The 25,295-nt window shown below is 50.0% G+C and overlaps 1 protein-coding gene across 5 annotated transcripts in view; it reads left to right on the forward strand.

Moving 5' to 3' along the window:
* The window catches only part of LOC133354169 (uncharacterized), a 100,780-nt gene that overhangs the window by 27,344 nt on the left and 48,141 nt on the right, over positions 1 to 25,295 (forward strand). For all 5 annotated transcript variants that reach the window (XM_061570798.1, XM_061570801.1, XM_061570797.1 and 2 more), the window contains exon 2: positions 6,287 to 10,164. In XM_061570798.1, coding sequence (XP_061426782.1) covers positions 6,663 to 10,164 — 3,502 coding nt within the window. In that variant the 5' untranslated portion in view covers positions 6,287 to 6,662. The remainder of the gene's footprint in view (positions 1 to 6,286; positions 10,165 to 25,295) is intronic.

Below are 25,295 nucleotides of genomic sequence, written 5' to 3' on the forward strand. Positions count from 1 at the left end.
AAAAAAACTACGACGTTTCGATTGCAACACAAGCGGTCGTCATCAGATAAAGGGGGTTGTGTTGCGATCAAAAGATTTTTTGTAATTCTTTTCTTAACCTATCTATGTGACTTTACTAAAACACCCCAACGAATATTTGTTTTATTTTACCAGGTAAGGCCCACTGAGTTATTAGCTTCTTTTTCAGAAGCGACTTGGCCACAATTGATAGCTCAACGAAGTGGCTTATCGCGTGGAGATTTACGGCAGCCAAATACCCTGAACGCGTGTTGATTCTAAATGTGGAGGGAACAATCAGGCGACCTGGAGAAAAATCCACGTGACCACCGAAGAGAGAACATGCAAACTCCATATATACAGGTGTTAAGGCTGGAATCGAACCGGCGACCTCCTGTATACCAGGCGAGGTAGTTAACATCTCTGCAGGGACATGATCTAACCCACGACCTCCTGTATACCAGGCGAGGTAGTTAACATCTCTACAGGGACATGATCTAACCCACAACCTCCTGTATACCAGGCGAGGTAGTTAACATCTCTACAGGGACATGATCTAACCCACGACCTCCTGTTTACCAGGCGAGGTAGTTAACATCTCTACAGGGACATGATCTAACCCACGACCTCTTATATACCAGGCGAGGTAGTTAACATCTCTACAGGGACATGATCTAACCCACGACCTCCTGTATACCAGGCGAGGTAGTTAGCATCTCTACAGGGACATGATCTAACCCACGACCTCCTGTATACCAGGCGAGGTAGTTAACATCTCTACAGGGACATGATCTAACCCACGACCTCCTGTATACCAGGCGAGGTAGTTAACATCTCTTCAGGGACATGATCTAACCCACGACCTCCTGTATACCAGGCGAGGTAGTTAACATCTCGCCACCGCGGCATCCATCCTCTGTCCACCCAGCGGTATCAATGGGTAGCACCACAGCTCATCAATCACCGGGTCACGTCGGGTAAAGTGTGGGTCTTTCCACCGATTCAAAGACATTTGTCCCAAATACCCTCTTCTTGGAGGAGCTCTGCAGAGCTCCTTCTAGTGGACGTCCCTTCTGCTGGCAGTGGTGGGATCGAGCAATTGCAGGGCTGCACCTTTGCCTTTACTGCAGTACCCCCCGAAGTTAAGGCAAAGGCAATGGTACAGGACTGTCTTGCAAACATTGTACAGGAAGCGGATGTCGATTCTGATTTCATTGCACAGTGCAAGTGATGAATGTCAGTGCTTGAAAAGCCGCTCGTGCTGACGACTACCATGGCAACCATTTAAGTACAGTGTGCAATATTCTGCTGTACTTTCGCTTGACTGCGCTATAGCGTACGTTTGCATTTTAAATTTCGTCACAGTTCCATGTATCGTGTATGCGTTTATAGGTTTTGCACTCGGGGTAAAGTTTCGAATCTTTACGTTGTTAAAATATTTAGATTTAAAGCTTTCGTGACTGCAGGGATTCATCTTCTTGGTTCTTTCGGTAAAGTCACGTAGAAGGGAAATAATAAAATAATAAATAATAGTCTTTCCGACAGACCTGTTCTTCACCTGAGGACGGCTGCTTGCGTCGTGAGAATTCTTTTAATATGTTTTATCTTTATTATTTTATTGTTAAAATATATCACTATCTCAAACTCTATTCGCTTGAGAGCCCCATTAAAATCACGGGTAACTGTCAAAATTAGAACCAGGATCTCGGTGGTGCCAGCTGACCTTTGACCCACTGTGGCCACCTTGGGATAATGTATTTCTTATTTAAGTTTTGATGGAAGAGAGTCCATGGTGTAACCCAGAGTAGTTGTTCAATGAGGACGGAGCACTGCAATTAGCGCATTCTGTTAAAAACCAAAGTGATTGGCTACTCATACGAGCGTGGAGCCATGCTCATTGCCCGTTTACATCCTCGAGTCCATGGTGGAATGCCACATTTTTGTGGCAGGTGTACGCATCGGACGGACACTGTTGACTCCACAGAAAGTGGCACTTTTTTACGGACGACGTGTCTTGTTGACCCTTAACTTGACTGTGAACCTGCGAGCCAGCCACTCTTGACCCCAGTAGATGATTACGTGCAGTAGCCGTGAATGTGATTATTATTATGGTGGTAAATTGGCCAGTGCCATTCCCTCTTCTTCTTCTTTAGTGCTGCCTAACGGCATGTGCGACTTCACGATGATATTGGTCCCGGTCTAGCACGGCGTGTAGAGTTTGTGCTGTTGTTAATTGTAGCCATGTTTTGATGTTACTGAGCCATGTCGTTTTTGGCCGTCCTGGTCGTTTTTTTCCTTCGATTTTTCCTTACAGGATTTGCTTTAATAGCTGGTATTTGTGGTCGTTTCGGGCAATGTGGCCTAGGTAGTAACACTTCCTGCTAATGATGGTCTTCAGCAGTTGCCTGTCAGTGCCCATATCTTGCAGAACTTGTGTATTGGTGGTTTTGGCTGTCCATGGGATTTTCAGCATCCTTCGATACAGCCACATTTCGAAAGCTTCGAGCCTTTCCCTAGTTGTGTGTTTCTCATCGGGCAGTGCAGAGTTGTATATGGGGGTTATAAGAGAGCAATCTTTCTTCTTTGTATGGCCGGGGAAGCAGTTTTAGTTGGCATCGGTGATATGGTGGCATCACAACCATAAGAGACCAATATACTTTGATTGTAGGTGCAGGCCAATGTAATTGCAATCGTAAATTATCTACAGGCACTGTAATAGTGTAATACTGCGCTGTCATGTGTTATAAACTGACAATCGAGTGGCTGTATACCACACCGCAATATGGCAATGCGTAGGTGGCTGGCTGGCTGGTTCAGAGGTCATACTCTTAGGTTTTTCGGTAAAGTCACGTAGGTAAAAAATAAAATAATAATAAATGAAAATAACTAAATTAAATCACGACGTTTCGGAGGCAACACAAGTCTCCGTCTTCTTGTGCTGCCTCCGAAACGTCGTGATTTAATTGAGTTATTTTCATTTATGTTATTTGATTATTATTCTTTTTTACCTATGTGACGTTACTGAAAAACCTAAGAGTATGAATCCTTGCAGTCACGAAAGCTTCAAATCTAGAATGGTTCAGAGGTCGCTGAGATTCTGTGTTCCAGCATGGGTGGCCGCCTGTGATTTAAAAAGCACTTACTCAAAGTGTTTATGAGTTGAGAAGTCTTAGGCCGGTATGGCAATGGTCAATCATTGCAATGCAGGACCGTTCGTGAAAAATAGACCATTGAAGTCCCCCTCCCCGTCCCCTCCTCTGGTTAAATAATTGGTATTGGTTAGTTTAAATTACACGTAATTGTGGATCAGCATTTAGAAATGTAAATAAATAAGGTTGAGTCTGTCTTTTACTCTGGCAGTAGCGTAATGTAGGTCTAATGGTTTTGCAATAGGAAATTACTATTTGGTGGAATGATTGTACGGTTTACTGATTAAGTGTTATTCTTATTGTAAGCGATCCTGTAGTAGGGATTTGTTCCACAGTAGCCGTGTTATTAGGCACTTGGGGCTAACTTCTGATGATAATTCCTAATATGGGTTAAACCCTTGATTTGAAACTTTCGTGACTGCAGGAATCCATACTCTTTGGTTCTTTCGGTAAAGTCACGTAGGTAGAAAATAAAATAAATCACGACGTTTCGGGCGCAACACAAGCGTCCGTCATCAGGTGGGAAATTATGGTCTGCTGCTGAGGCAAACTGTTTTAAAAAGTTTGAAATGGCTGTAGCCCAAACTTTTAAAAATATTTGGGCTACAGCCATTTCAAACTTTTTAAAACAGTCTGCCTCTGCAGCAGACCATGCTTTCCCACCTGATGACGGACGCTTATGTTGTGCCCGAAACGTCGTGATCTATTTTATTTTATACCTACGTGACTTTACCGAAAGAACTAAAGATTATGGGTTAAACCCGGTTCAAGACACCCAGCTGCTAAGCAATGCGAAGCCAGCACAGCAAGTAGGTTTTTGCCGTGTTATTTTTACAGCAACATTTGCATTATTTCTATTTGTGTGGATTTTTCCTGGGAACTCCAATCTCCGCTCAAGCACAACCAAACAGGGATGACAGCCAGACCCTCCATATTAGGTAAATTTATGACTCACTTCTTTAGAACTGCTCTATGTGTTTAGTTTGTCAAGAAGTTCAACATACGTACGTAAACGTGCAGCCCGCTGGAAGGACTCCCTCCTCTAGAGTGTATTTGGCCTACTTTTCCACTTTGGCCAGACATTGGAATCGGTGAGAGTGCCCAAACTTTACCCCACGACGTGCGACTTGCAGATGCACGAACTGCGGTGTAATCATTCACACTATGAGACACCTCCTTTACCAGTGGCAAAATATAGTAATGGGTTTTTACCCTTTCAACTGGTACAAAAAACTGACACCTTTATACAAGGCATCATGTTTGCAATAACCACAACACAAGCAGTCAAAATGCAAACAAAAAGAAACAACTCTGATGATGATAATGATATGCACTGTCCTGCATATCAAACAACTCTGATGATGATAATTATATGCACTGTCCTGCATATCATTATCATCATCAGAGTTGTTTCTTTTTGTTTGTATTTTGACTGCTTGTGTTGTGGTTATTGCAAACATGATGCCTTGTATAAAGGTGTCAGTTTTTGTACCAGTTGAAAGGGTAAAAACCTATTACTACTGCGGTGTATTCATTCACACTGCTGGGGGAACATTGGCAAGTGGGATTGGGGGGGGGGCGCATTTAAGACTCGCTAGGAGATCGAAGCGGCGACCTCTGGGTTGCAAGTCCACTGTGCTCACTGTTACACCGTGGCAGGATCACATCCATTTTCGTACCCTTCTAATAATGAGTATTGAGAAAATGTACGCTTTGTTTTGGGAGGGGGGTTGTGTGTATATATATTTTTTACTGAATAAGTCATGAGAAATTGTATTTCGTATGACATTCAAAACAAGTGACATTCCACAGACTCGTGTTTCCAACACTTGACACTATGGATTATCCACAAATGGTATTACGGTATCCACAAACGTCTCGGATTTCTGATGCATTAAAGCTACAGAAGAGTTAAACATGTTTTGATTAAATACAGCCGTTTTAACCAAAACCATTCCACTATGACGTTGATAATGCATTGGTGGGGCCCCGATAGAATTATGCTCGCTGATGCGTGTCCGCGTGGCATTTTTAATCAGAAGACATCCACAGCTGTTCATATTGATCTTGGCTATGCTCTCTGCCAACATCAACACTGAATGATGTTTGTAGTTGAGTTCTGCGATGACGGGGATGATAAACCCCACCGCAATCGCAGCTCACATTGTCCACGGGGTGATGGGGCACCGGCGGTGGCGAGATGTTAACTACCTCTACTGGTATATAGGAGGTCGTGGGATATATATCCCGACCCTGACGCCTGTATATTTGGAGTTGGCATGTTCTCCCCGTGGTCGCGTGGATTTTTCTCAGGGTTTTCCCCTCCACTTAGAGTATTTGGCCGCTATAAATTTCCACACGATAAGCCACGTGATTGACTTATCATTTGTGGTCAATTTATTAAAGGGATTGTGTGACGGGTTTGCCGGTTCCATCTCCCGGCATGGCAATTGAAACAATAGAGCAAGTTTCTTAAATTTCTCCCCCCGGCTACCGTCTACCCAGCAGTATGAATGGATACACTACAGCCAGCCAATCAGCAGGTCACGTCTACTACGTGTGGGCACTTCCAAGACGCCTGGTCAGCATGGAAAAGTAGGCCAAATACTCTCTCTCGAGGGGGGTGGGGGCTTTCTAGAGCTGCCTCCAGCGAAGGCCCTTTGGCCAGCGGTGACGTGAGCCAGCTACTTTCGTGGCTGCGTCTTTGCCTGTTGGTGAGCGTGCCGACTACTTGACCATCTGCGCCAAATGTTTTTGTGAGGGTATTATCAAGGTTGTCAAGGTCAGCAGCAATAGTGAGTGCTGTGTTTCACTAATAGCAGCATATGTTGATTTACTGTGTACTTATAAACAATATCCCGGCTCCTATAAGTGTATTTTAATGCCTTGGAAGTTAACTTTTATTAACACGGAATTATCTCTTGTGTTTTATGACTTCGGATAATTACTGTATGACAGCTGGCAGCTGATTTTGTAGTTTGTGTGTAATGACATTTTTCGTTTATTTATTGCAAACGCAAATGAGAACGGAGGGTGCAATTGTCGGGGATGCGCGACGGTTTCGAGATGCTTTTTTGCGTGCCGCCGAGAGCAGCGCTTTGCCTTCCCAAACTGAAACTCCCTCCCGTCTCCTTCCACAGGACCGTCCGACTCGTCTTTCTCTTCATACGCGGGGGCGATGCCCTGCAGCGACGCAGATGGCCGCGCCAGCAGCAAACGCCCGTCGCTGCGCAGCTTGAACCCCGAGTAAAAACTCTTTGACTCGCCGCCCCTGCGACCGTCCGCCGTTAGGAGCACACGAACATGGTTCCCGACAGGCACGTTCGCCCAAGAAATGCGCTTGCAACCGCAAGCCCGTCGCTGAAGTTTCTGTGGCTGCCCTTCACTAATCGCCGTCAAATTGGGAAATTACAAAAGTGAAAAAAATATACATTACCCCCCCTCCCTCTCCCTCCTCCCAAAAACAACAACAATAGTAGTAGTTGTTATTCTAGAAAGCGAGAACTGGCAGACGCGATGGATTTTCCTGCGTGCGAAGAGACGGAGGCCGCGCTCGATATGAGCCTCGGTGGGTTCCGCCGCGAGGCTGCCCTGCGTGCCGCCGAATTGGGCGCCGTCGCGGATGCCACCAACGGTGGCGGAGGAGGAGGCGGCGGTGGTGGCGGCGGCGGCAGCAACGGCACCGGCGGCGGCGGCGCATTCCACGGGCGCGCGTACATGCACATGATGTCCGAGTGCGCCGACGAGGAGTGCGCCGAGGCCGCCGTGCCGCACGTAAAGCCGAGGGCCGAAGGGCCCGCGAAGCAGATGAGAGCCGGCTTGGGCACCAGGTGCGAATGCGAGCACGGCGATCGCAGCAGGAGGCAGGAGGAGGGCAGGCCGTCGCGCGAAGCCGCCGGTGGCTCCGACCCGAGGGACGCTTCGCCCTCGTCTGTCCTGCGCGTCAAAAACTGCGGTGCCGGCGAGACGCCCAACAGCCTCGTGTACTTGGAGCCGGGCAGCGCCCGCGAGGCGAGAGACGCTACCTTCGAGGCGCCGTCTCGGAGCAAGCATGGCGGCGCGCCCTGCGGCAAGCGCACGTCGAGGAAAGGATCCCCGCAGAAGCACCGGGCCGGCCTCCTCAAGGTTGCCGGATCGCGGAGGGAGTTTGCGTCGGTCCTGCCGCTGCCGCCACCACAGGACCCGTGCCCGGCATTACCGGCCATCGAGGCGATGCCTTCGTCCCGAGAGACCGGTTCGCTTCCCGGCACGGACAGCCCCGCCATCGGCTCGTCGCCATCTTGGGGCGGCGGCTGCTGTTTGGCGGACGTGCAGCCGCTGGCCTCCAGGACACAGCAGGATGGCGATGGCTGCTTCGATGAAGAAGGCAGCGCCCTGCGCTCTGCCAAGAAGAAGGGCCGCCCACCCAAGCTGACCGCGATCGAGAGCGAGGCGTGCGGCGGCGGCGGCGGTGACGACGAAAGCGGTGGTCCTGACGATAACTCTTGGTCGGAGCCACCTGTGCTCACGCCCATAGGCGGCGGCGGATGCGGCGGCAGCGGTGAAGGTGACGGAGGGAGGCTCGGCCGTGCCGCCAAGCGCTCGCTGCCGCGGCGGGAACGCAGCGGACGTTCGGAGCGGCTGCCCAGGACCTCGGGGGCCGGTGCCAAGAAGAAGCGCAGGAGGTCGGAGACGCGGTCGCCGTGCCGGACAAAAGTGAGCGACCCGTGCAGGAAGAGCGGCCTGGGCAGGGCGTACTTCAGTAACAGGAAAGTGAAGTGTCTGCTGAAGGAGTCGTACGTCATGGGAAACGATGCATTTGAGAAGACGAGGCGCGGGCGTCCGACTAAGATGCACGTGGAGCCGGTGGAGCACAGGGCCCTGGGAGAGAGAAGCGTGCAGCTCAGGTATGTGTCGCAAATGAAGAGCGCGTCGGAGAGGCATGTGACGCTCGGCTCGTGTAACCCCTCGGTTCTCAGTAGCCCACTGCACACCACCGCTTTGGGACTGACGGTTCGAGTGCCTTTAAAGAGGGGCCCTGGTCGGCCCAGAAAACTGCTCCATTTAAAAGCTCACGCTGGACTTCCAGTTAAAATGGACGCCAATTTGAAATGGAGGAAAGGCGACCAGCGGAGCAGACAAAAGCTGGGCCTAGACCCTTGTCGAATGATCTGCCAAGATGTGAATGTTCAGAGGAAGGGATTCACTTTAATGGGCGACGTCGGGCAGGGAAAACACATCGACAAACTAAAAGCGTGCGAGAGCGCTGCGGCAAACGTCAAGAAAATGAAAATGCTGAAAAGGAAGAAGATACTCAATCAAATTTTGAGCAGCTCAACGGTGGTGCGCAAGTGCCGGGGCCGCGACAGTCTGCACCGTAAGGCGAGCACCGCGTCGACAGCCGACGGGTCGGACGACCAGGGTTTCCAAATCAACGTGAGCAAGAGGGGCACCATCTACATCGGCAAGAAGCGTGGCAGGAAGCCCAAGGTGGATGGGCGCTCCTCGTCCACGTGCGACTCCATCCCCGCGTGCGACGTCTCTCCCCATCGTCCGCTGGGGCCTTCCGACCCCACGATGCCGCTCTGCTCTCAGTTCTCACTGGCACAGAGGCGGCCGATCGCCACCAAAGCGATGCTGAAACAGGGCGCCTGCCCTTCGGGACCTGCGGGTTCCAATGCCCGCTCCACGCCGCCGCTGCTTCCGCAGTGCGGTGGCGCGGCATTCCTCTCTTCAGCGGAGGCGCACAGCGACGGGGCCCCCAGCCCCAGCGACAGTGGAATCGTCGTCGACAACCTGAGCGGCTCGGAGCGGGCGGACAGCTGCGCGCTGCGCTACGGCAGGAGGCCGTCCTTCGGGAGTTCGGCGGCGTCGCCGGTGCGTGTGCGGCGCTTGCGCTGCGACGACCGTGCCCTGGAGGGGCCGCGTGAGAAGCAGAGGCTGCGTAAGAAGCAGCAGCGGCTGGCGTACGCGAAGAAGAGCTGCGGTGGCGGAGGAGATCGGAGCGCGGGATTTGTCACGGACATGGACGAGGTGATCGCGATGCTGGAGGAGTGCTGCATCGACCAGAAGAAGCTGCGATGCCAGTCCGGGGAGCTGCTGCCCAGCATTTTCCGAGTGAACTTCAGCAGCGAATGCAGTCGGCTGCCCTTTGAGTGCAGGGCCCTGCACGGTGTACAGGACGCGGACATTGTGAAGGCCAAAGGGACCACCCGCAGAAGGGTTTCCAGCTTCGCGGACAGACAAGCCGCTGCGGCCTACCTGCCCAGCACGGCCGGTTACCTCCTGGACAGCAGCTACTACGCCGCGTACGGAATGCACTACGTGCCCTCCTTCCTCCCGGCGAGCACCCTGAACTGCTGCTACTACAGCCAGTACCCACTGCAGTCCTACCAGGCCTGGTCCATGCTGCACCTGCCCATGTGCTACACGAGCGGACGCGCGGAGGCGGGGGGCGGTGGCGCTGCCGACGTCCGACCGTCGGCCATCGCCAGGGCCCGCTGCTCACTGGGGTCCCCGCCCTCACCCATCGGCGCCCCAGCCTGGACAATGACGGCGGCCACCGCGCGCAGCAAGGCCCGGGGCAAGGCTGAAGACTTGCGGCACGCGCGCTCCATTGCCGCTGCCGCCGCCGCCGCGGATAGCGACGACTCGGATGGTTGCTCGTGCGTGGACGGCGGGCGGGCTGGGTCCTGCTCCGACAAGGAGGGCCTCTCGTACCGCGATGAGCTGCAGCACCGGCAGGCCGAGGTCACGTCAAATGGACCGCGGAGGCCCCGGGACACCGGACGCTTTTCCGCCGCCGCAGCCAAGATGTCCGAATCAACGACGCAGAGACACGGAGAGACGCGAGGGGGAGCGGCGGTGTCGGCTACGGCGCAGAGGCACCGGAACCTGTTTGCGAGCGCCCTGTGGTGTAGTGCTCCTCCCGAAGGCCACGGATTCCGGTTCGTGGCCGCGGCGGACTTCAGGGAGGGAGTAGCGACGGACGGAGCGAGGGAGATCGGCGATGGCTTGTCGCCAGCGCACAACAAGGCCGGTAAGAGTATCTTAACTCGGTTCTTAAATTCAGATGTCACTTTTGCCGTGCTGGGAGATCGGATTGAACTGGCAACTGCTGAATTTTAAGTACGGTTTGCCAACCGTTACTTTACAGCAGTGTCGCCCGCATGAATTGCTGTGGTAGGTCTCCTTGCTTAGGTGGTGAAAGCTCTCTGCCCATAGAGACTGCGGGGATCAAACAAATGCAGACCTATGTGAGGCATGTCTCACACTGCAAACAGAATTCTCAAGTGGTTGTGCAAGTTTTGGCTCTTTCACTCTTGGGCATTTGGACTCATACTTAAGGATGCTGAATACAGTCCGTACTTCATTTTGGCATAGCCAGCTTGTGAAAACGCATGGGCCTTTAAGCCAAGATTCAATCCAAAATAAGCAGCTCTTATCTTATAGATGAGATATCCATGCTGTGATCTATCCAACATGACTATTACAGCAGCATTCCCAGGTGTAGGGATTCAAATTAAATGCCTAAAAAGGTTGAGTCCCACCACGGTAGATTAAGACTGTCGTGAATTCTTACACAAACGTTTCCGTAAAAAATCTGCAACGCGAGCATAATGATGTGTAAAATGGCCAAATCGCTGTTCGTGTAACCCCATAGCCACCTCTCCATTTAAGCCGCGCGCCGTGAAGCGCGGCTGAAGGAGCGTTCCGTTTTGCCCAAGTTGGTTCTGCCAGCCGGCTGGCCGGCGCTCTTAATGGAACGATTTATGACTTCCCCATGCCTCCTTACATTACCGCTGTTGGCCGAGGCTAAGCGGGAGCTCTCCGTATAGACCGCCACGACTCGTTTAACACGATGCTGTGGCTTTTTAATTGAGCCCGCCGTGCGACCTGCGAACGGCCGCTAAACTAGGAAAGTCTTCTCGCACTCGCGAGGTTTCACCGTTCTCGCTGAATGTTCGCTGAATGTTTTGATCCAGTCCCCCTTCCGGGCAATGAAACAAATGTTTGTTCAATAGCGGGGATTCTGCGCATGCGATGCATTAGTCCCGAGGCGTGCTGCCTTGGCGACGCATTACAGATGTTCCCTGACTCTGCAAGTGGGTGTAATGGTTAGCGCGCTGGACTTTAAAGCCAGATGTCGCCGGTTAATCATCCTTTCGGAACAACGCGCAGGGCAACATGAAAGCACATCGCTTAGCCTAATAGTACAACCGTAGTTGCATTTTCTTGTTTATTCGTGAGCTGAGCTGTACGGCGACAGAAAAAGTGTTTGAATTGCTAAAGGTGCTACAGAGTTCAACGGTTCGATCTCCTGGTGGGGCGGTTGAAACAATGAGCAAGTTTATTAAATCTCCCGATTAGCATGGTTGGCTACGCATGGTGCGAAAGGGGTTCAATGTACAATGGGTACATTGCATTCGAAGGGCAGGTCGTGCGTGTTGGAGTATAGTGTGGATACCCCCGCATCTTCAAAGACATCTGGCCCGTGTGAAATAGTCCAAATACCCACTATAGGGGTTCTTCAGAGCTGTCTATAATCGAGGAACTTCTGCCTGGAGTATTGTACTGTTATGTTATGGGGTGGACCTTCATCCTTTGGTGGATTTGAGAATGGGTGGCATTTTTATTTTAAGGCAGCGTTAATGATGACGGTCGTGTGGGTATTTTCACTTAGTACATCGAGTAATGTCAGCAGTTTTTATATTCAGAGAAAAGATGAAAGGTTGGCATCGTTGCATCAATGCCCTCTTTTAAAGATTAAAATGGTTTCTCCGGTCGCTAAATCACTCCTCGTGCAGTAAGCCTGCAACGTTGGGTCCAACGTCGATTATCAAAAACTATTTTATATTTTACCAGGCTAGGCCCCACTGAGCTATGTAGCTTTTTGCCAAAGCGACCTGGCCACAAATGATAGCTCAACGAAGTGGTTTATCACATGGAAATTAAGAGCAGCCAATACCCGAAATGCGTGATGTTGATTCTAAATGTGGAGGGAAAAACTGGAGGACCTGGAGAAAAATCTGCCCGACCACGGAGAGAACACGCAAACTCCAAATATACAAGCGTCAGCGTCTGGATTGATCGCACGATCTCCTGTATACCAGGCGAGGTAGTTCACATCTCGCCACTGTGACAATGTCCCCAACGTTGCACGTTCACTCGGTTTCTTCTGCGTCTCTCGCGGCCGCGCCTCAGCGCTCCGGTCGGTCGCCATTTCCCACCTTGCATCTTGACAACTATAACCGCGTCCTCTTCCTCCCCACCTTGCCACGCTCGCTCGCTCAAATTTACAGCCTTTTTTTTTGTACGGCCAGGCATGCCGCTCGCCGTGCTGCAAAAAAACCACGGCCAAATAAGCGACTCTCGATCCACCAGGGCAGAGCCAGCCGCGGTACCCACTGCAATATCGCCGTGATGGATAGCGCGGCGGCTTTGTGAGGTTTGTTTGAAAATGCGTCCTTTTGAAAACGTAGCCCTGTGCAGCACACGCAGTTGCTTTGCCACCGTGTAAGGTTTTTTTTTGCGGTTCTGCCTGCGGTTCTCCGATGTGCTTTTTCTGGGGTTGTTCCGTGTGTTGTTGCGCACCGTGTCCGTTGTTGTGTCACTCGCTGTGCTGGAGATTCTTGTTGTGTCACTCTCTGTGCTGGAGATTCTTGTTGTGTCACTGCCTGTGCTGGAGATTCTTGTTGTGTCACTCGCTGTGCTGGAGATTCTTGTTGTGTCACTGCCTGTGCTGGAGATTCTTGTTGTGTCACTCGCTGTGCTGGAGATTCTTGTTGTGTCACTGCCTGTGCTGGAGATTCTTGTTGTGTCACGCTCTGTGCTGGAGATTATTGTTGTGTCACTCTCTGTGCTGGAGATTCTTGTTGTGTCACTCGCTGTGCTGGAGATTCTTGTTGTGTCACTCTCTGTGCTGGAGATTCTTGTTGTGTCACTGCCTGTGCTGGAGATTCTTGTTGTGTCACTGCCTGTGCTGGAGATTCTTGTTGTGTCACTGCCTGTGCTGGAGATTCTTGTTGTGTCACTCGCTGTGCTGGAGATTCTTGTTGTGTCACTGCCTGTGCTGGAGATTCTTGTTGTGTCACTCGCTGTGCTGGAGATTCTTGTTGTGTCACTGCCTGTGCTGGAGATTCTTGTTGTGTCACTTCCTGTGCTGGAGATTCTTGTTGTGTCACTCGCTGTGCTGGAGATTCTTGTTGTGTCACTGCCTGTGCTGGAGATTCTTGTTGTGTCACTGCCTGTGCTGGAGATTCTTGTTGTCTCACTTCCTGTGCTGGAGATTCTTGTTGTGTCACTCTCTGTGCTGGAGATTCTTGTTGTGTCACTCTCTGTGCTGGAGATTCTTGTTGTGTCACTCGTTGTGCTGGAGATTCTTGTTGTGTCACTGCCTGTGCTGGAGATTATTGTTGTGTCACTCGTTGTGCTGGAGATTCTTGTTGTGTCACTCTCTGTGCTGGAGATTCTTGTTGTGTCACTCTCTGTGCTGGAGATTCTTGTTGTGTCACTCGTTGTGCTGGAGATTCTTGTTGTGTCACTCTCTGTGCTGGAGATTCTTGTTGTGTCACTCGCTGTGCTGGAGATTCTTGTTGTGTCACTCTCTGTGCTGGAGATTCTTGTTGTGTCACTCGTTGTGCTGGAGATTCTTGTTGTGTCACTGCCTGTGCTGGAGATTCTTGTTGTGTCACTCTCTGTGCTGGAGATTCTTGTTGTGTCACTCGTTGTGCTGGAGATTCTTGTTGTGTCACTCTCTGTGCTGGAGATTCTTGTTGTGTCACTCGCTGTGCTGGAGATTCTTGTTGTGTCACTCTCTGTGCTGGAGATTCTTGTTGTGTCACTCTCTGTGCTGGAGATTCTTGTTGTGTCACTCGTTGTGCTGGAGATTCTTGTTGTGTCACTCGCTGTGCTGGAGATTCTTGTTGTGTCACTGCCTGTGCTGGAGATTCTTGTTGTGTCACTCTCTGTGCTGGAGATTCTTGTTGTGTCACTGCCTGTGCTGGAGATTCTTGTTGTGTCACTTGCTGTGCTGGAGATTCTTGTTGTGTCACTGCCTGTGCTGGAGATTCTTGTTGTGTCACTCTCTGTGCTGGAGATTCTTGTTGTGTCACTGCCTGTGCTGGAGATTCTTGTTGTGTCACTGCCTGTGCTGGAGATTCTTGTTGTGTCACTCGTTGTGCTGGAGATTCTTGTTGTGTCACTGCCTGTGCTGGAGATTATTGCTGTGTCACTCGTTGTGCTGGAGATTCTTGTTGTGTCACTCTCTGTGCTGGAGATTCTTGTTGTGTCACTCTCTGTGCTGGAGATTATTGTTGTGTCACTCGTTGTGCTGGAGATTCTTGTTGTGTTACTCTCTGTGCTGGAGATTCTTGTTGTGTCACTCGCTGTGCTGGAGATTCTTGTTGTGTCACTCTCTGTGCTGGAGATTCTTGTTGTGTCACTCGTTGTGCTGGAGATTCTTGTTGTGTCACTGCCTGTGCTGGAGATTCTTGTTGTGTCACTGCCTGTGCTGGAGATTCTTGTTGTGTCACTCGCTGTGCTGGAGATTCTTGTTGTGTCACTGCCTGTGCTGTAGATTCTTGTTGTGTCACTCGCTGTGCTGGAGATTCTTGTTGTGTCACTGCCTGTGCTGGAGATTCTTGTTGTGTCACTGCCTGTGCTGGAGATTCTTGTTGTGTCACTCTCTGTGCTGGAGATTCTTGTTGTGTCACTGCCTGTGCTGGAGATTCTTGTTGTGTCACTGCCTGTGCTGGAGATTCTTGTTGTGTCACTGCCTGTGCTGGAGATTCTTGTTGTGTCACTGCCTGTGCTGGAGATTATTGTTGTGTCACTGCCTGTGCTGGAGATTCTTGTTGTGTCACTCTCTGTGCTGGAGATTCTTGTTGTGTCACTGCCTGTGCTGGAGATTCTTGTTGTGTCACTCTCTGTGCTGGAGATTCTTGTTGTGTCACTCTCTGTGCTGGAGATTCTTGTTGTGTCACTCTCTGTGCTGGAGATTCTTGTTGTGTCACTGCCTGTGCTGGAGATTCTTGTTGTGTCACTGCCTGTGCTGGAGATTCTTGTTGTGTCACTGCCTGTGCTGGAGATTCTTGTTGTGTCACTCTCTGTGCTGGAGATTCTTGTTGTGTCACTGCCTGTGCTGGAGATTCTTGTTGTGTCACTCTCTGTACTGGAGATTCTTGTTGTGTGACTGCCTGTGCTGGAGATTCTTGTTGTGTCACTCTCTGTGCTGTAGATTCTTGTTGTGTCACTGCCTGTGCTGGAGATTCTTGTTGTGTCACTCGTTGTGCTGGAGATTCTTGTTGTGTCACTGCCTGTGCTGGAGATTCTTGTTGTGTCACTGCCTGTGCTGGAGATTCTTGTTGTGTCACTGCCTGTGCTGGAGATTCTTGTTGTGTCACTCTCTGTGCTGGAGATTCTTGTTGTGTCACTGCCTGTGCTGGAGATTATTGTTGTGTCACTCGCTGTGCTGGAGATTATTGTTGTGTCACTCGCTGTGCTGGAGATTCTTGTTGTGTCACTGCCTGTGCTGGAGATTCTTGTTGTGTCACTGCCTGTGCTGGAGATTCTTGTTGTGTCACTGCCTGTGCTGGAGATTCTTGTTGTGTCACTGCCTGTGCTGGAGATTCTTGTTGTGTCACTCTCTGTGCTGGAGATTCTTGTTGTGTCACTGCCTGTGCTGGAGATTCTTGTTGTGTCACTCGTTGTGCTGGAGATTCTTGTTGTGTCACTCGCTGTGCTGGAGATTCTTGTTGTGTCACTCGCTGTGCTGGAGATTCTTGTTGTGTCACTCTCTGTGCTGGAGATTCTTGTTGTGTCACTCGCTGTGCTGGAGATTCTTGTTGTGTCACTCGCTGTGCTGGAGATTCTTGTTGTGTCACTCTCTGTGCTGGAGATTCTTGTTGTGTCACTCGCTGTGCTGGAGATTCTTGTTGTGTCACTCTCTGTGCTGGAGATTCTTGTTGTGTCACTCTCTGTGCTGGAGATTTTTGTTGTGTCACTCTCTGTGCTGGAGATTCTTGTTGTGTCACTGCCTGTGCTGGAGATTCTTGTTGTGTCACTGCCTGTGCTGGAGATTCTTGTTGTGTCACTGCCTGTGCTGGAGATTCTTGTTGTGTCACTGCCTGTGCTGGAGATTCTTGTTGTGTCACTCTCTGTGCTGGAGATTCTTGTTGTGTCACTCGTTGTGCTGGAGATTCTTGTTGTGTCACTCTCTGTGCTGGAGATTCTTGTTGTGTCACTCGCTGTGCTGGAGATTCTTGTTGTGTCACTCTCTGTGCTGGAGATTCTTGTTGTGTCACTCTCTGTGCTGGAGATTCTTGTTGTGTCACTCGTTGTGCTGGAGATTCTTGTTGTGTCACTCGCTGTGCTGGAGATTCTTGTTGTGTCACTGCCTGTGCTGGAGATTCTTGTTGTGTCACTCTCTGTGCTGGAGATTCTTGTTGTGTCACTGCCTGTGCTGGAGATTCTTGTTGTGTCACTTGCTGTGCTGGAGATTCTTGTTGTGTCACTGCCTGTGCTGGAGATTCTTGTTGTGTCACTCTCTGTGCTGGAGATTCTTGTTGTGTCACTGCCTGTGCTGGAGATTCTTGTTGTGTCACTGCCTGTGCTGGAGATTCTTGTTGTGTCACTCGTTGTGCTGGAGATTCTTGTTGTGTCACTGCCTGTGCTGGAGATTATTGCTGTGTCACTCGTTGTGCTGGAGATTCTTGTTGTGTCACTCTCTGTGCTGGAGATTCTTGTTGTGTCACTCTCTGTGCTGGAGATTATTGTTGTGTCACTCGTTGTGCTGGAGATTCTTGTTGTGTTACTCTCTGTGCTGGAGATTCTTGTTGTGTCACTCGCTGTGCTGGAGATTCTTGTTGTGTCACTCTCTGTGCTGGAGATTCTTGTTGTGTCACTCGTTGTGCTGGAGATTCTTGTTGTGTCACTGCCTGTGCTGGAGATTCTTGTTGTGTCACTGCCTGTGCTGGAGATTCTTGTTGTGTCACTCGCTGTGCTGGAGATTCTTGTTGTGTCACTGCCTGTGCTGTAGATTCTTGTTGTGTCACTCGCTGTGCTGGAGATTCTTGTTGTGTCACTGCCTGTGCTGGAGATTCTTGTTGTGTCACTGCCTGTGCTGGAGATTCTTGTTGTGTCACTCTCTGTGCTGGAGATTCTTGTTGTGTCACTGCCTGTGCTGGAGATTCTTGTTGTGTCACTGCCTGTGCTGGAGATTCTTGTTGTGTCACTGCCTGTGCTGGAGATTCTTGTTGTGTCACTGCCTGTGCTGGAGATTATTGTTGTGTCACTGCCTGTGCTGGAGATTCTTGTTGTGTCACTCTCTGTGCTGGAGATTCTTGTTGTGTCACTGCCTGTGCTGGAGATTCTTGTTGTGTCACTCTCTGTGCTGGAGATTCTTGTTGTGTCACTCTCTGTGCTGGAGATTCTTGTTGTGTCACTCTCTGTGCTGGAGATTCTTGTTGTGTCACTGCCTGTGCTGGAGATTCTTGTTGTGTCACTGCCTGTGCTGGAGATTCTTGTTGTGTCACTGCCTGTGCTGGAGATTCTTGTTGTGTCACTCTCTGTGCTGGAGATTCTTGTTGTGTCACTGCCTGTGCTGGAGATTCTTGTTGTGTCACTCTCTGTACTGGAGATTCTTGTTGTGTGACTGCCTGTGCTGGAGATTCTTGTTGTGTCACTCTCTGTGCTGTAGATTCTTGTTGTGTCACTGCCTGTGCTGGAGATTCTTGTTGTGTCACTCGTTGTGCTGGAGATTCTTGTTGTGTCACTGCCTGTGCTGGAGATTCTTGTTGTGTCACTGCCTGTGCTGGAGATTCTTGTTGTGTCACTGCCTGTGCTGGAGATTCTTGTTGTGTCACTCTCTGTGCTGGAGATTCTTGTTGTGTCACTGCCTGTGCTGGAGATTATTGTTGTGTCACTCGCTGTGCTGGAGATTATTGTTGTGTCACTCGCTGTGCTGGAGATTCTTGTTGTGTCACTGCCTGTGCTGGAGATTCTTGTTGTGTCACTGCCTGTGCTGGAGATTCTTGTTGTGTCACTGCCTGTGCTGGAGATTCTTGTTGTGTCACTGCCTGTGCTGGAGATTCTTGTTGTGTCACTCTCTGTGCTGGAGATTCTTGTTGTGTCACTGCCTGTGCTGGAGATTCTTGTTGTGTCACTCGTTGTGCTGGAGATTCTTGTTGTGTCACTCGCTGTGCTGGAGATTCTTGTTGTGTCACTCGCTGTGCTGGAGATTCTTGTTGTGTCACTCTCTGTGCTGGAGATTCTTGTTGTGTCACTCGCTGTGCTGGAGATTCTTGTTGTGTCACTCGCTGTGCTGGAGATTCTTGTTGTGTCACTCTCTGTGCTGGAGATTCTTGTTGTGTCACTCGCTGTGCTGGAGATTCTTGTTGTGTCACTCTCTGTGCTGGAGATTCTTGTTGTGTCACTCTCTGTGCTGGAGATTTTTGTTGTGTCACTCTCTGTGCTGGAGATTCTTGTTGTGTCACTGCCTGTGCTGGAGATTCTTGTTGTGTCACTGCCTGTGCTGGAGATTCTTGTTGTGTCACTGCCTGTGCTGGAGATTCTTGTTGTGTCACTGCCTGTGCTGGGAGTCCAAGTGAGATGACAGAAAATATTTCGACACGAGTTGGAGATGTAGTGTGGAAGGAGTAGCTGTTACCGTGCAGTGGAGTGGTGGTGCGGGGATGATTCGCAGACTGTCCTACGATTTGGGCAACCTCAGTTAGAATCCCAGCCAAGTACAATATATGTGAAAAGTGGTACTAGATTCAAACCTATTCTGTGCCCCCCCTAGGTAGACTCAACCCTGAATGAGCACACTGCCTGGTATGATGCGCTAACATTAGAAAGTTGGGCCTGTGTGGTGCTGGACCTCCCCTCTCTTGCCTACAATAGTGGCCGTAATTGACACTCGCTAAGACAACTTGCCCAATATGTCCATCAAGCTAAATCGGGTTGTTTCTGTGTGGGTAAAATGCAATATTTTCGTTTGCTAAAATGTACAGTTGAAAAGCAAAGGTGCAGTAGCCGCGCGACTATTTGCTCACGGCACTGCCGGCACAAGGGCATCCACGAGAGGGAACTCGATAGAGAGCCACTCCAGGTGTTTGGCCTACTCGTCCACATGCTCTTAGGTTTTTCGGTAAAGTCACGTAGGTAAAAAATAAATAATAAAAATATAATTGAAATAATAATAGAAATAAAATAATAATTCGCAACGTTTCGGAGGCAACACAAGTCTCCGTCATCAGGTGGGACCGTCACAGCTAGATTTACTGTCTCAAGTGAGGCAAAATGCCAAGAGTCAAGCTCTTAAATACAAGTTTAAGGGGGGAGGGAAGGGGGAGGGGGTTATCTGAATGTGAAAGCCAATGAGTGGAACGTGTTGGGGGGGGGGGACGGGGCTAAAAGAGAACAGTTGGTGCATCTTGTTGATGTTTTACCCCATGTTGGTTGACAATCCAAATACAAAAAAGAAGAGGAGAGTTGTTGGTTGGCAATCCAAATACAACAAAGGAGAGGAGAGTGCTGTGTTTACCTACGTGACTTTACCGAAAAACCTAAGAGTATGAATCCTTGCAGTCACGAAAGCTTCAAATCTAGAACTACTCGTCCACGCGCGCCAGAAGTCTTGGAGGCAGTACGAGTACCCGCGCTTGACCCCATCACACGCGACCTCCCGGTTGTCTCAACTGCGGTGCCGCCCATTTATTCTGCCGGACGGACGGAGGCGGGCAGGGGGAATGAAGAAGTTTTTGCCGATGTTTCAACTGCCGCTCCGGGAAATCGAACGGAACCGGCGACCTCTGGTTTCCAAGTCCCCGTGTGCTGCCACCGTTGCGAACACTGTGGCAGCATCCTTGATATTTGCAGTCCACTCGTAAATTATTTGTATTTATTTTTTGGTAAGTTGACCAACGCACCAAATTGCACTAAAAAAAAAGAAGACTCCACACTTACTGTGCTCATTTTACAGTTCACGGATTACATGAAGCAGCTGCCTTTTCTAATTCCAAACTGCAGCAAAGGGGACATTTTCCAGCCGTGGTAATTGCATTGTCATGCAAGGCTCATCCATCATTTAAACCGCGGTTTACAAAGTGGCCTTTGTTAGGAAGCACACACATACACGCGCGAGCGCTAGCAAGCGCGCAAGCGCACGCGCGAAGACAAAGGCTGTCGGGGTGAGCGCTGTTCGCGAGCATCCATGATAGGGTTTTTAAGACTGCCGTGACACATGAAGGGGGTGGTGTAATGACCAGAACCAAGCTCGGTTACCTTTGCCTTCCCAGAGATGGTGTTCACACACCACATCAGGTCGTCGTTGAAGGCCGAGTTGACTTTGTGGAGGCCTGGAACATTTAACGACGGCCTCTTGTCACTTGTGGACAGGGATCAAACTCAGGTTTGCAGTGTGGCGTGCGAACGATTGCGCGCGCCACTCCTGACCGTGCATGTAAACAAAGACAAAGGGGGGGGGGTCCCCCTTGCAACCTTTAACAGACCGTCTAGGCAGTGCTCTTAGCACCATTGAAGGCTGGCAACAATACTCAAGGGGCGTGGGTGGGGGGCTCTGGTCAGCACCACGCCCGGCCGCCTTTGTGTCCCCAGTGCTGATGTTTACACAGCGCAACATTGAAGGCTGATTCGACCTCTGGCGAAGGCCCAGGCACTGGTTCAGATATCACTCGCCGCTGATGTTAGCCGTCGCCGGGAATTTAAATCGGGTCACGGGGTTCAACGCCCAGTTGTCTAACCACAACACCACCGCTCCCCATCGCACAAAGAGAGAGATCCCCCACATAGCCTTCTGAGATTATTGTGGCAAGTGCTGTCGGCTTGCCCTTACGAAGGCAATCGCGGTTGTTCGAGAGTGGTGCTGTGAGCACCACGCCAGTGCCGACGTTTACCCGTCTTTGTCTCCCCATCGCGCACACGTGACACGCACACATGCACACACACACACAAACAGTAAGTTCGTTGCATGATGCTTGCGAAGCGTGGCAGGGAATGAACAACGAGACCCGGTCGCAGTTTTTGGACCGCGGGAGGAGCGACATTCCGCGGAAAAAATCTCCCGGCAAGATTTACGAGCGAGGTGCGGGGCTCGACGAATCCGCCATCTTTTCGCGAGCCGCACTCACACGACGCCTCTGCAGTCCGAGGGAGCCCCATTTGTAATCTCGTACGCGCTGCCCCCCAACCCCTTGCCTGGCGACGGCCGTTTGTCAAGCACCGTAGCTCGTAACGAGCGTGGTAATTAGAGTTGGTCTCTCATTCTGACGCTAACGAATGCTCTTCTGCCGGGTTTTGGTATCGCTGCGCTGACCTTCATTTCCACTGTGAAGGCTCTGGCACTGCCTGACACGCAGCTGATTAAATATTGAAGGCTTGGTTTTTTTTTATTTTGTCGAAAGCTGGGTAATGCAGCCCGCGACGCCCATGGTGGTTACCTATAGTCCAGCACAGTTTCAGTGCCCCAGCCTGGAGGAGTTACGTCCTTTAGTATCCCGTAGATTGCGGTACAGAAATGAGTTTGCTGACCTGTCAGCAGAAAGTATTTTTGCTGTGCATGGGATTCCTCCGTGTACTCCACTTCGCTTCAAACCTTCACAAAAAAAAACCAATGTGGAATTGACCAAACATCTCAATACCGAGACTCATCTGACAAAGATGCTCGACTCTTTTATTTTTTTTCTGTTGCCCTCCCCCAATTGTGAAAATCTTCCATGAAGGGATCATTATTTACATCGATTGAAGTCACGCAAGCCCTTTCGGATCCATGCGCTTAACCTTCAACAATGCGAGTGCAACCCCCGACGAAGACTGGAGAGCTGAATGGAGTTCAAAAGAACTCGCAAACACCGCCTCGTTGTGAAAGACCCAACGCAGAAGATGCCCTGGGTTTGATCTTCCACGAAGCTCACGGTCCACCCTAAGCCGCATCATCCACTACACAGACCATGGCAGTAGATGCGGATACCTGATGATGCACAAATGGAGAATTAGAAACCCTCCAGCAGTGTGCGACTGTGGCCATCCAGAACAGACCGTAGTAGAACATGTAACGCGTTACGCAATGCCCGATGCACAAATACGACGGAGACGTCACAGCGATGATGCACTCCGCTACTGCTCCTGCTGACGCGGTTGTCTGGCTTGACCACCTGAATGAGAAATTGTAAGTTGTTGCTGTGCGTCTACATTCGGCAGCCGTACGACAAGAAGAAGACTGCAGACTACGACCGATTCACTCGGAACCGACCCCCTCTCATCAGATCTCAGAAGCTAAGTAGGTTTGAGCCTGGATAATAGCGCTTCCACGGGTGACTACCACCATGCATGTTCAGTTGTTATCGGCAGTGTGGCGATGTGGCGCGCAGCAGAGGGCAGTGCATAAAAATCCGTTGTACACTTTCTTCCCACTATAGCCAACCCGCACTCACCAGCGTGGTGAAGTATGGTCAAATAATCTCCACGACCTACACGGCGTGGTAAGGCCCTCGTTCAGCAGCGGATTGACAAAAGGGTTATACTTATACATGAATCCATGAACTCTTTTGATTTGAAGCTTTCGTGACTGCAGGAATCCATACTCGTTAGTTCTTTCGGTAAAGTTCACGTAGATAGAAAAAATTATAATATAAATCACGAGGTTTCGGTCGCAACACAAGCATCCGTCATCAGGTGATCTGCTGTTGTGGCTTTATATAGGCACAGAGCGGCCATAACAGCAGATCATTATTTCTCACCTGATGACGGACGCTTGTGTTGCGACCGAAACGTCGTGTGCTTTTATTATTTTTTTCTATCTACTTGACTTTACCGAAAGAACCAGAGAGTATGAACTCTTTTTATTAGGACTTTTTGTTAATACAGACACTGGATTTAATTGCCAATATGTGGTCTTAATTCGGCCACAACTTCTGTATTTTGAAACCACAACATTCCACACATCATACAGTGCTGCACATGCTATTACCCTGCAGTCACTTTGTGTGAGGCAGTGGTTGGTGTGAGGAGTGGTGGCTGAGTGGTTAGCACATTGCGCTACGGCATCAATGACCTGAGTTTGATTTCAGCTGTGGTTAACATCGGTGACGAGCAGTATCGAAACTTGTCTGGGGCCTCCTCCAGGTCAACTCAACCTTAAATTAAATCTGATGTGATGTGAAAACCATGAGTACTTGTGGAGAAAAAGGTGGCCAGGCATACATCTGACCGGTGATTCCCATGTGTGCCGTGCTGGCCTTAATAGTTGCACGCTAACAATTCTCTCCCCAACAATCTACGTGGTTAAATGAGGGATCTTTGTCTGTGTAGCAGTGATATGGTGGTTTACACACTGTGCTGTGCTCCGAGTGACCCGAGTTTGATTCCTGACCATGAATAACATCAGTGACCAGTGGTTTCAGAACCTGTCCTGGGTCTCCCATAGATCAGCTCAGCCTTAAGAACATGTTGCAGTATTAAAACAAGGTGGCTGAGCATGGCGCTTATCATACACTGTCCAGGTCGTCTCTGCACCTCTTACCTTTTTCATTGAAGTCACCTCCTACAGTGCTGTAAATGCCCTTTGCTCTCATGCAGTATTTCGGTAATTATTACTTCATGATAACAGAATCGTAGGAGATCACGGTGGCTTGGGGAGTTTTTCATCTTGCAGTGGATTGACAAAGGCTGATGATGATTACGATGAACAGCACTCAGAATCAACAGTCTGGAGGCTAATGTAGTGTGTTTGCGTGCAATATCCAGTCCCAAACATTTATATCTAGAAAAAAACAGCTAAGATGAAAACAAGAGTTTCATCAAATAGAGCATGTGATGTCAAACATTGCCAAGTTAAACATGCCAAATGTGGGGCTTGTTGGCACACAGCAAGTGAACTCACAGCCGGTGCTTACTTAATCATCACTGTTTTGTTCTGCCTCCTTATCAAAGTTTAAGCTGCGACGGCGAGTTTCAATGTGCTGGTTAACAGTGAGCGAAGCGTTGGCAAGTGTGGCCATTGAGTAAAGAACATGGGAGTATTTCTGTCCCTACGTTGTCTGTGAGGGCTGGTTGGCTGAGGTGCCAAGGGACCATCCGAAGTCTGAGACCAGGAAAAGTGCCGGGCTAAGACAATCTCCCAAGCGAAGTGAAGAGGGAGGGTGGCATCTGTGTGCAGACTGCCCTACATGACATCATCACAACGGTCTGGACAACAAGGACGGGTTCCACAAGATTGGAAGGATGCCCTGGTGATCCCCCTGTTTAAGAAGGGGGATGCACAGATTGTAACAACTATAGGGGCATCTCTCTTCTCAGTGCCGGGAAGGTCCTGACAAGGATTATTAAAAATCACCTTGCCAGGCACACTGAGGAGAGGCTTGTGGAGCCCCAATGTGGTTTCAGACCAGGGCGGTCCTGCGCGAATGCCTAATTCTCTGCTATAGATTTCCACGTGATAAGCCACTTGGTTGAGCTATCATTTGTGTCCAGGTCGCTTTTCAAAAATGTCCTAGTAGCTCAGTGGGCTTTGCCTGGTAAGATAAAAGAAATAGTATTTTTTTGTGATTTGCTTACCTTTCCTATACTTTGCACTCCTATCGTGTTTTTGTATTATTTGTTGTCGTCTTTCTGACCCGCCCCCTACTGGAGATCTACGAAAAAGAGCTTTATAGCTCATCAGATTTCTCCAGTCGAAATTAAGATTCTGATGATTTTGATAACTGGATGGGGGGGGGGGGGGCACAATGGGCCCTGCACACCAGATGCCCCGTGGAGCCCATAACCCCGCAAACATTTGCCCCTCCAATTGCTTTCACTAAATCACTCTTTATAAGCAGATGGGCGTAGCTCGGGCGATGGGAGCACTTGACCCCCCGTACACCCTGACGCTCACTCCCCTCTGCATCCAAATTCACCGAGCAATGCGCAAAGGATCCGCGACTTCACCGCAAAACGTCAGAGGCTGAGCGATTGCAGGTGCCCTCTCCTGTCAATGTTGCGGGCGCCGCTCTTTACGTCCTGTGATACCCCTCACAAGCCTCGCGTTTACGAGTACGTACGTACTCTGGCAAAGGGGTTGCAGGGCACGGTGGGAGATTTGTTTTCAAGACGTGCATCTCTCCGCAGCTCGGGCAGGATCCTTTGCAACGTTAAATTGGCTTCCGTTTC

Source organism: Lethenteron reissneri, chromosome 46 (assembly GCF_015708825.2).
Source record: "Lethenteron reissneri isolate LAM-NWPU_2019-01 chromosome 46, ASM1570882v1, whole genome shotgun sequence".
In the NCBI taxonomy this organism is placed as follows: domain Eukaryota; kingdom Metazoa; phylum Chordata; class Hyperoartia; order Petromyzontiformes; family Petromyzontidae; genus Lethenteron; species Lethenteron reissneri.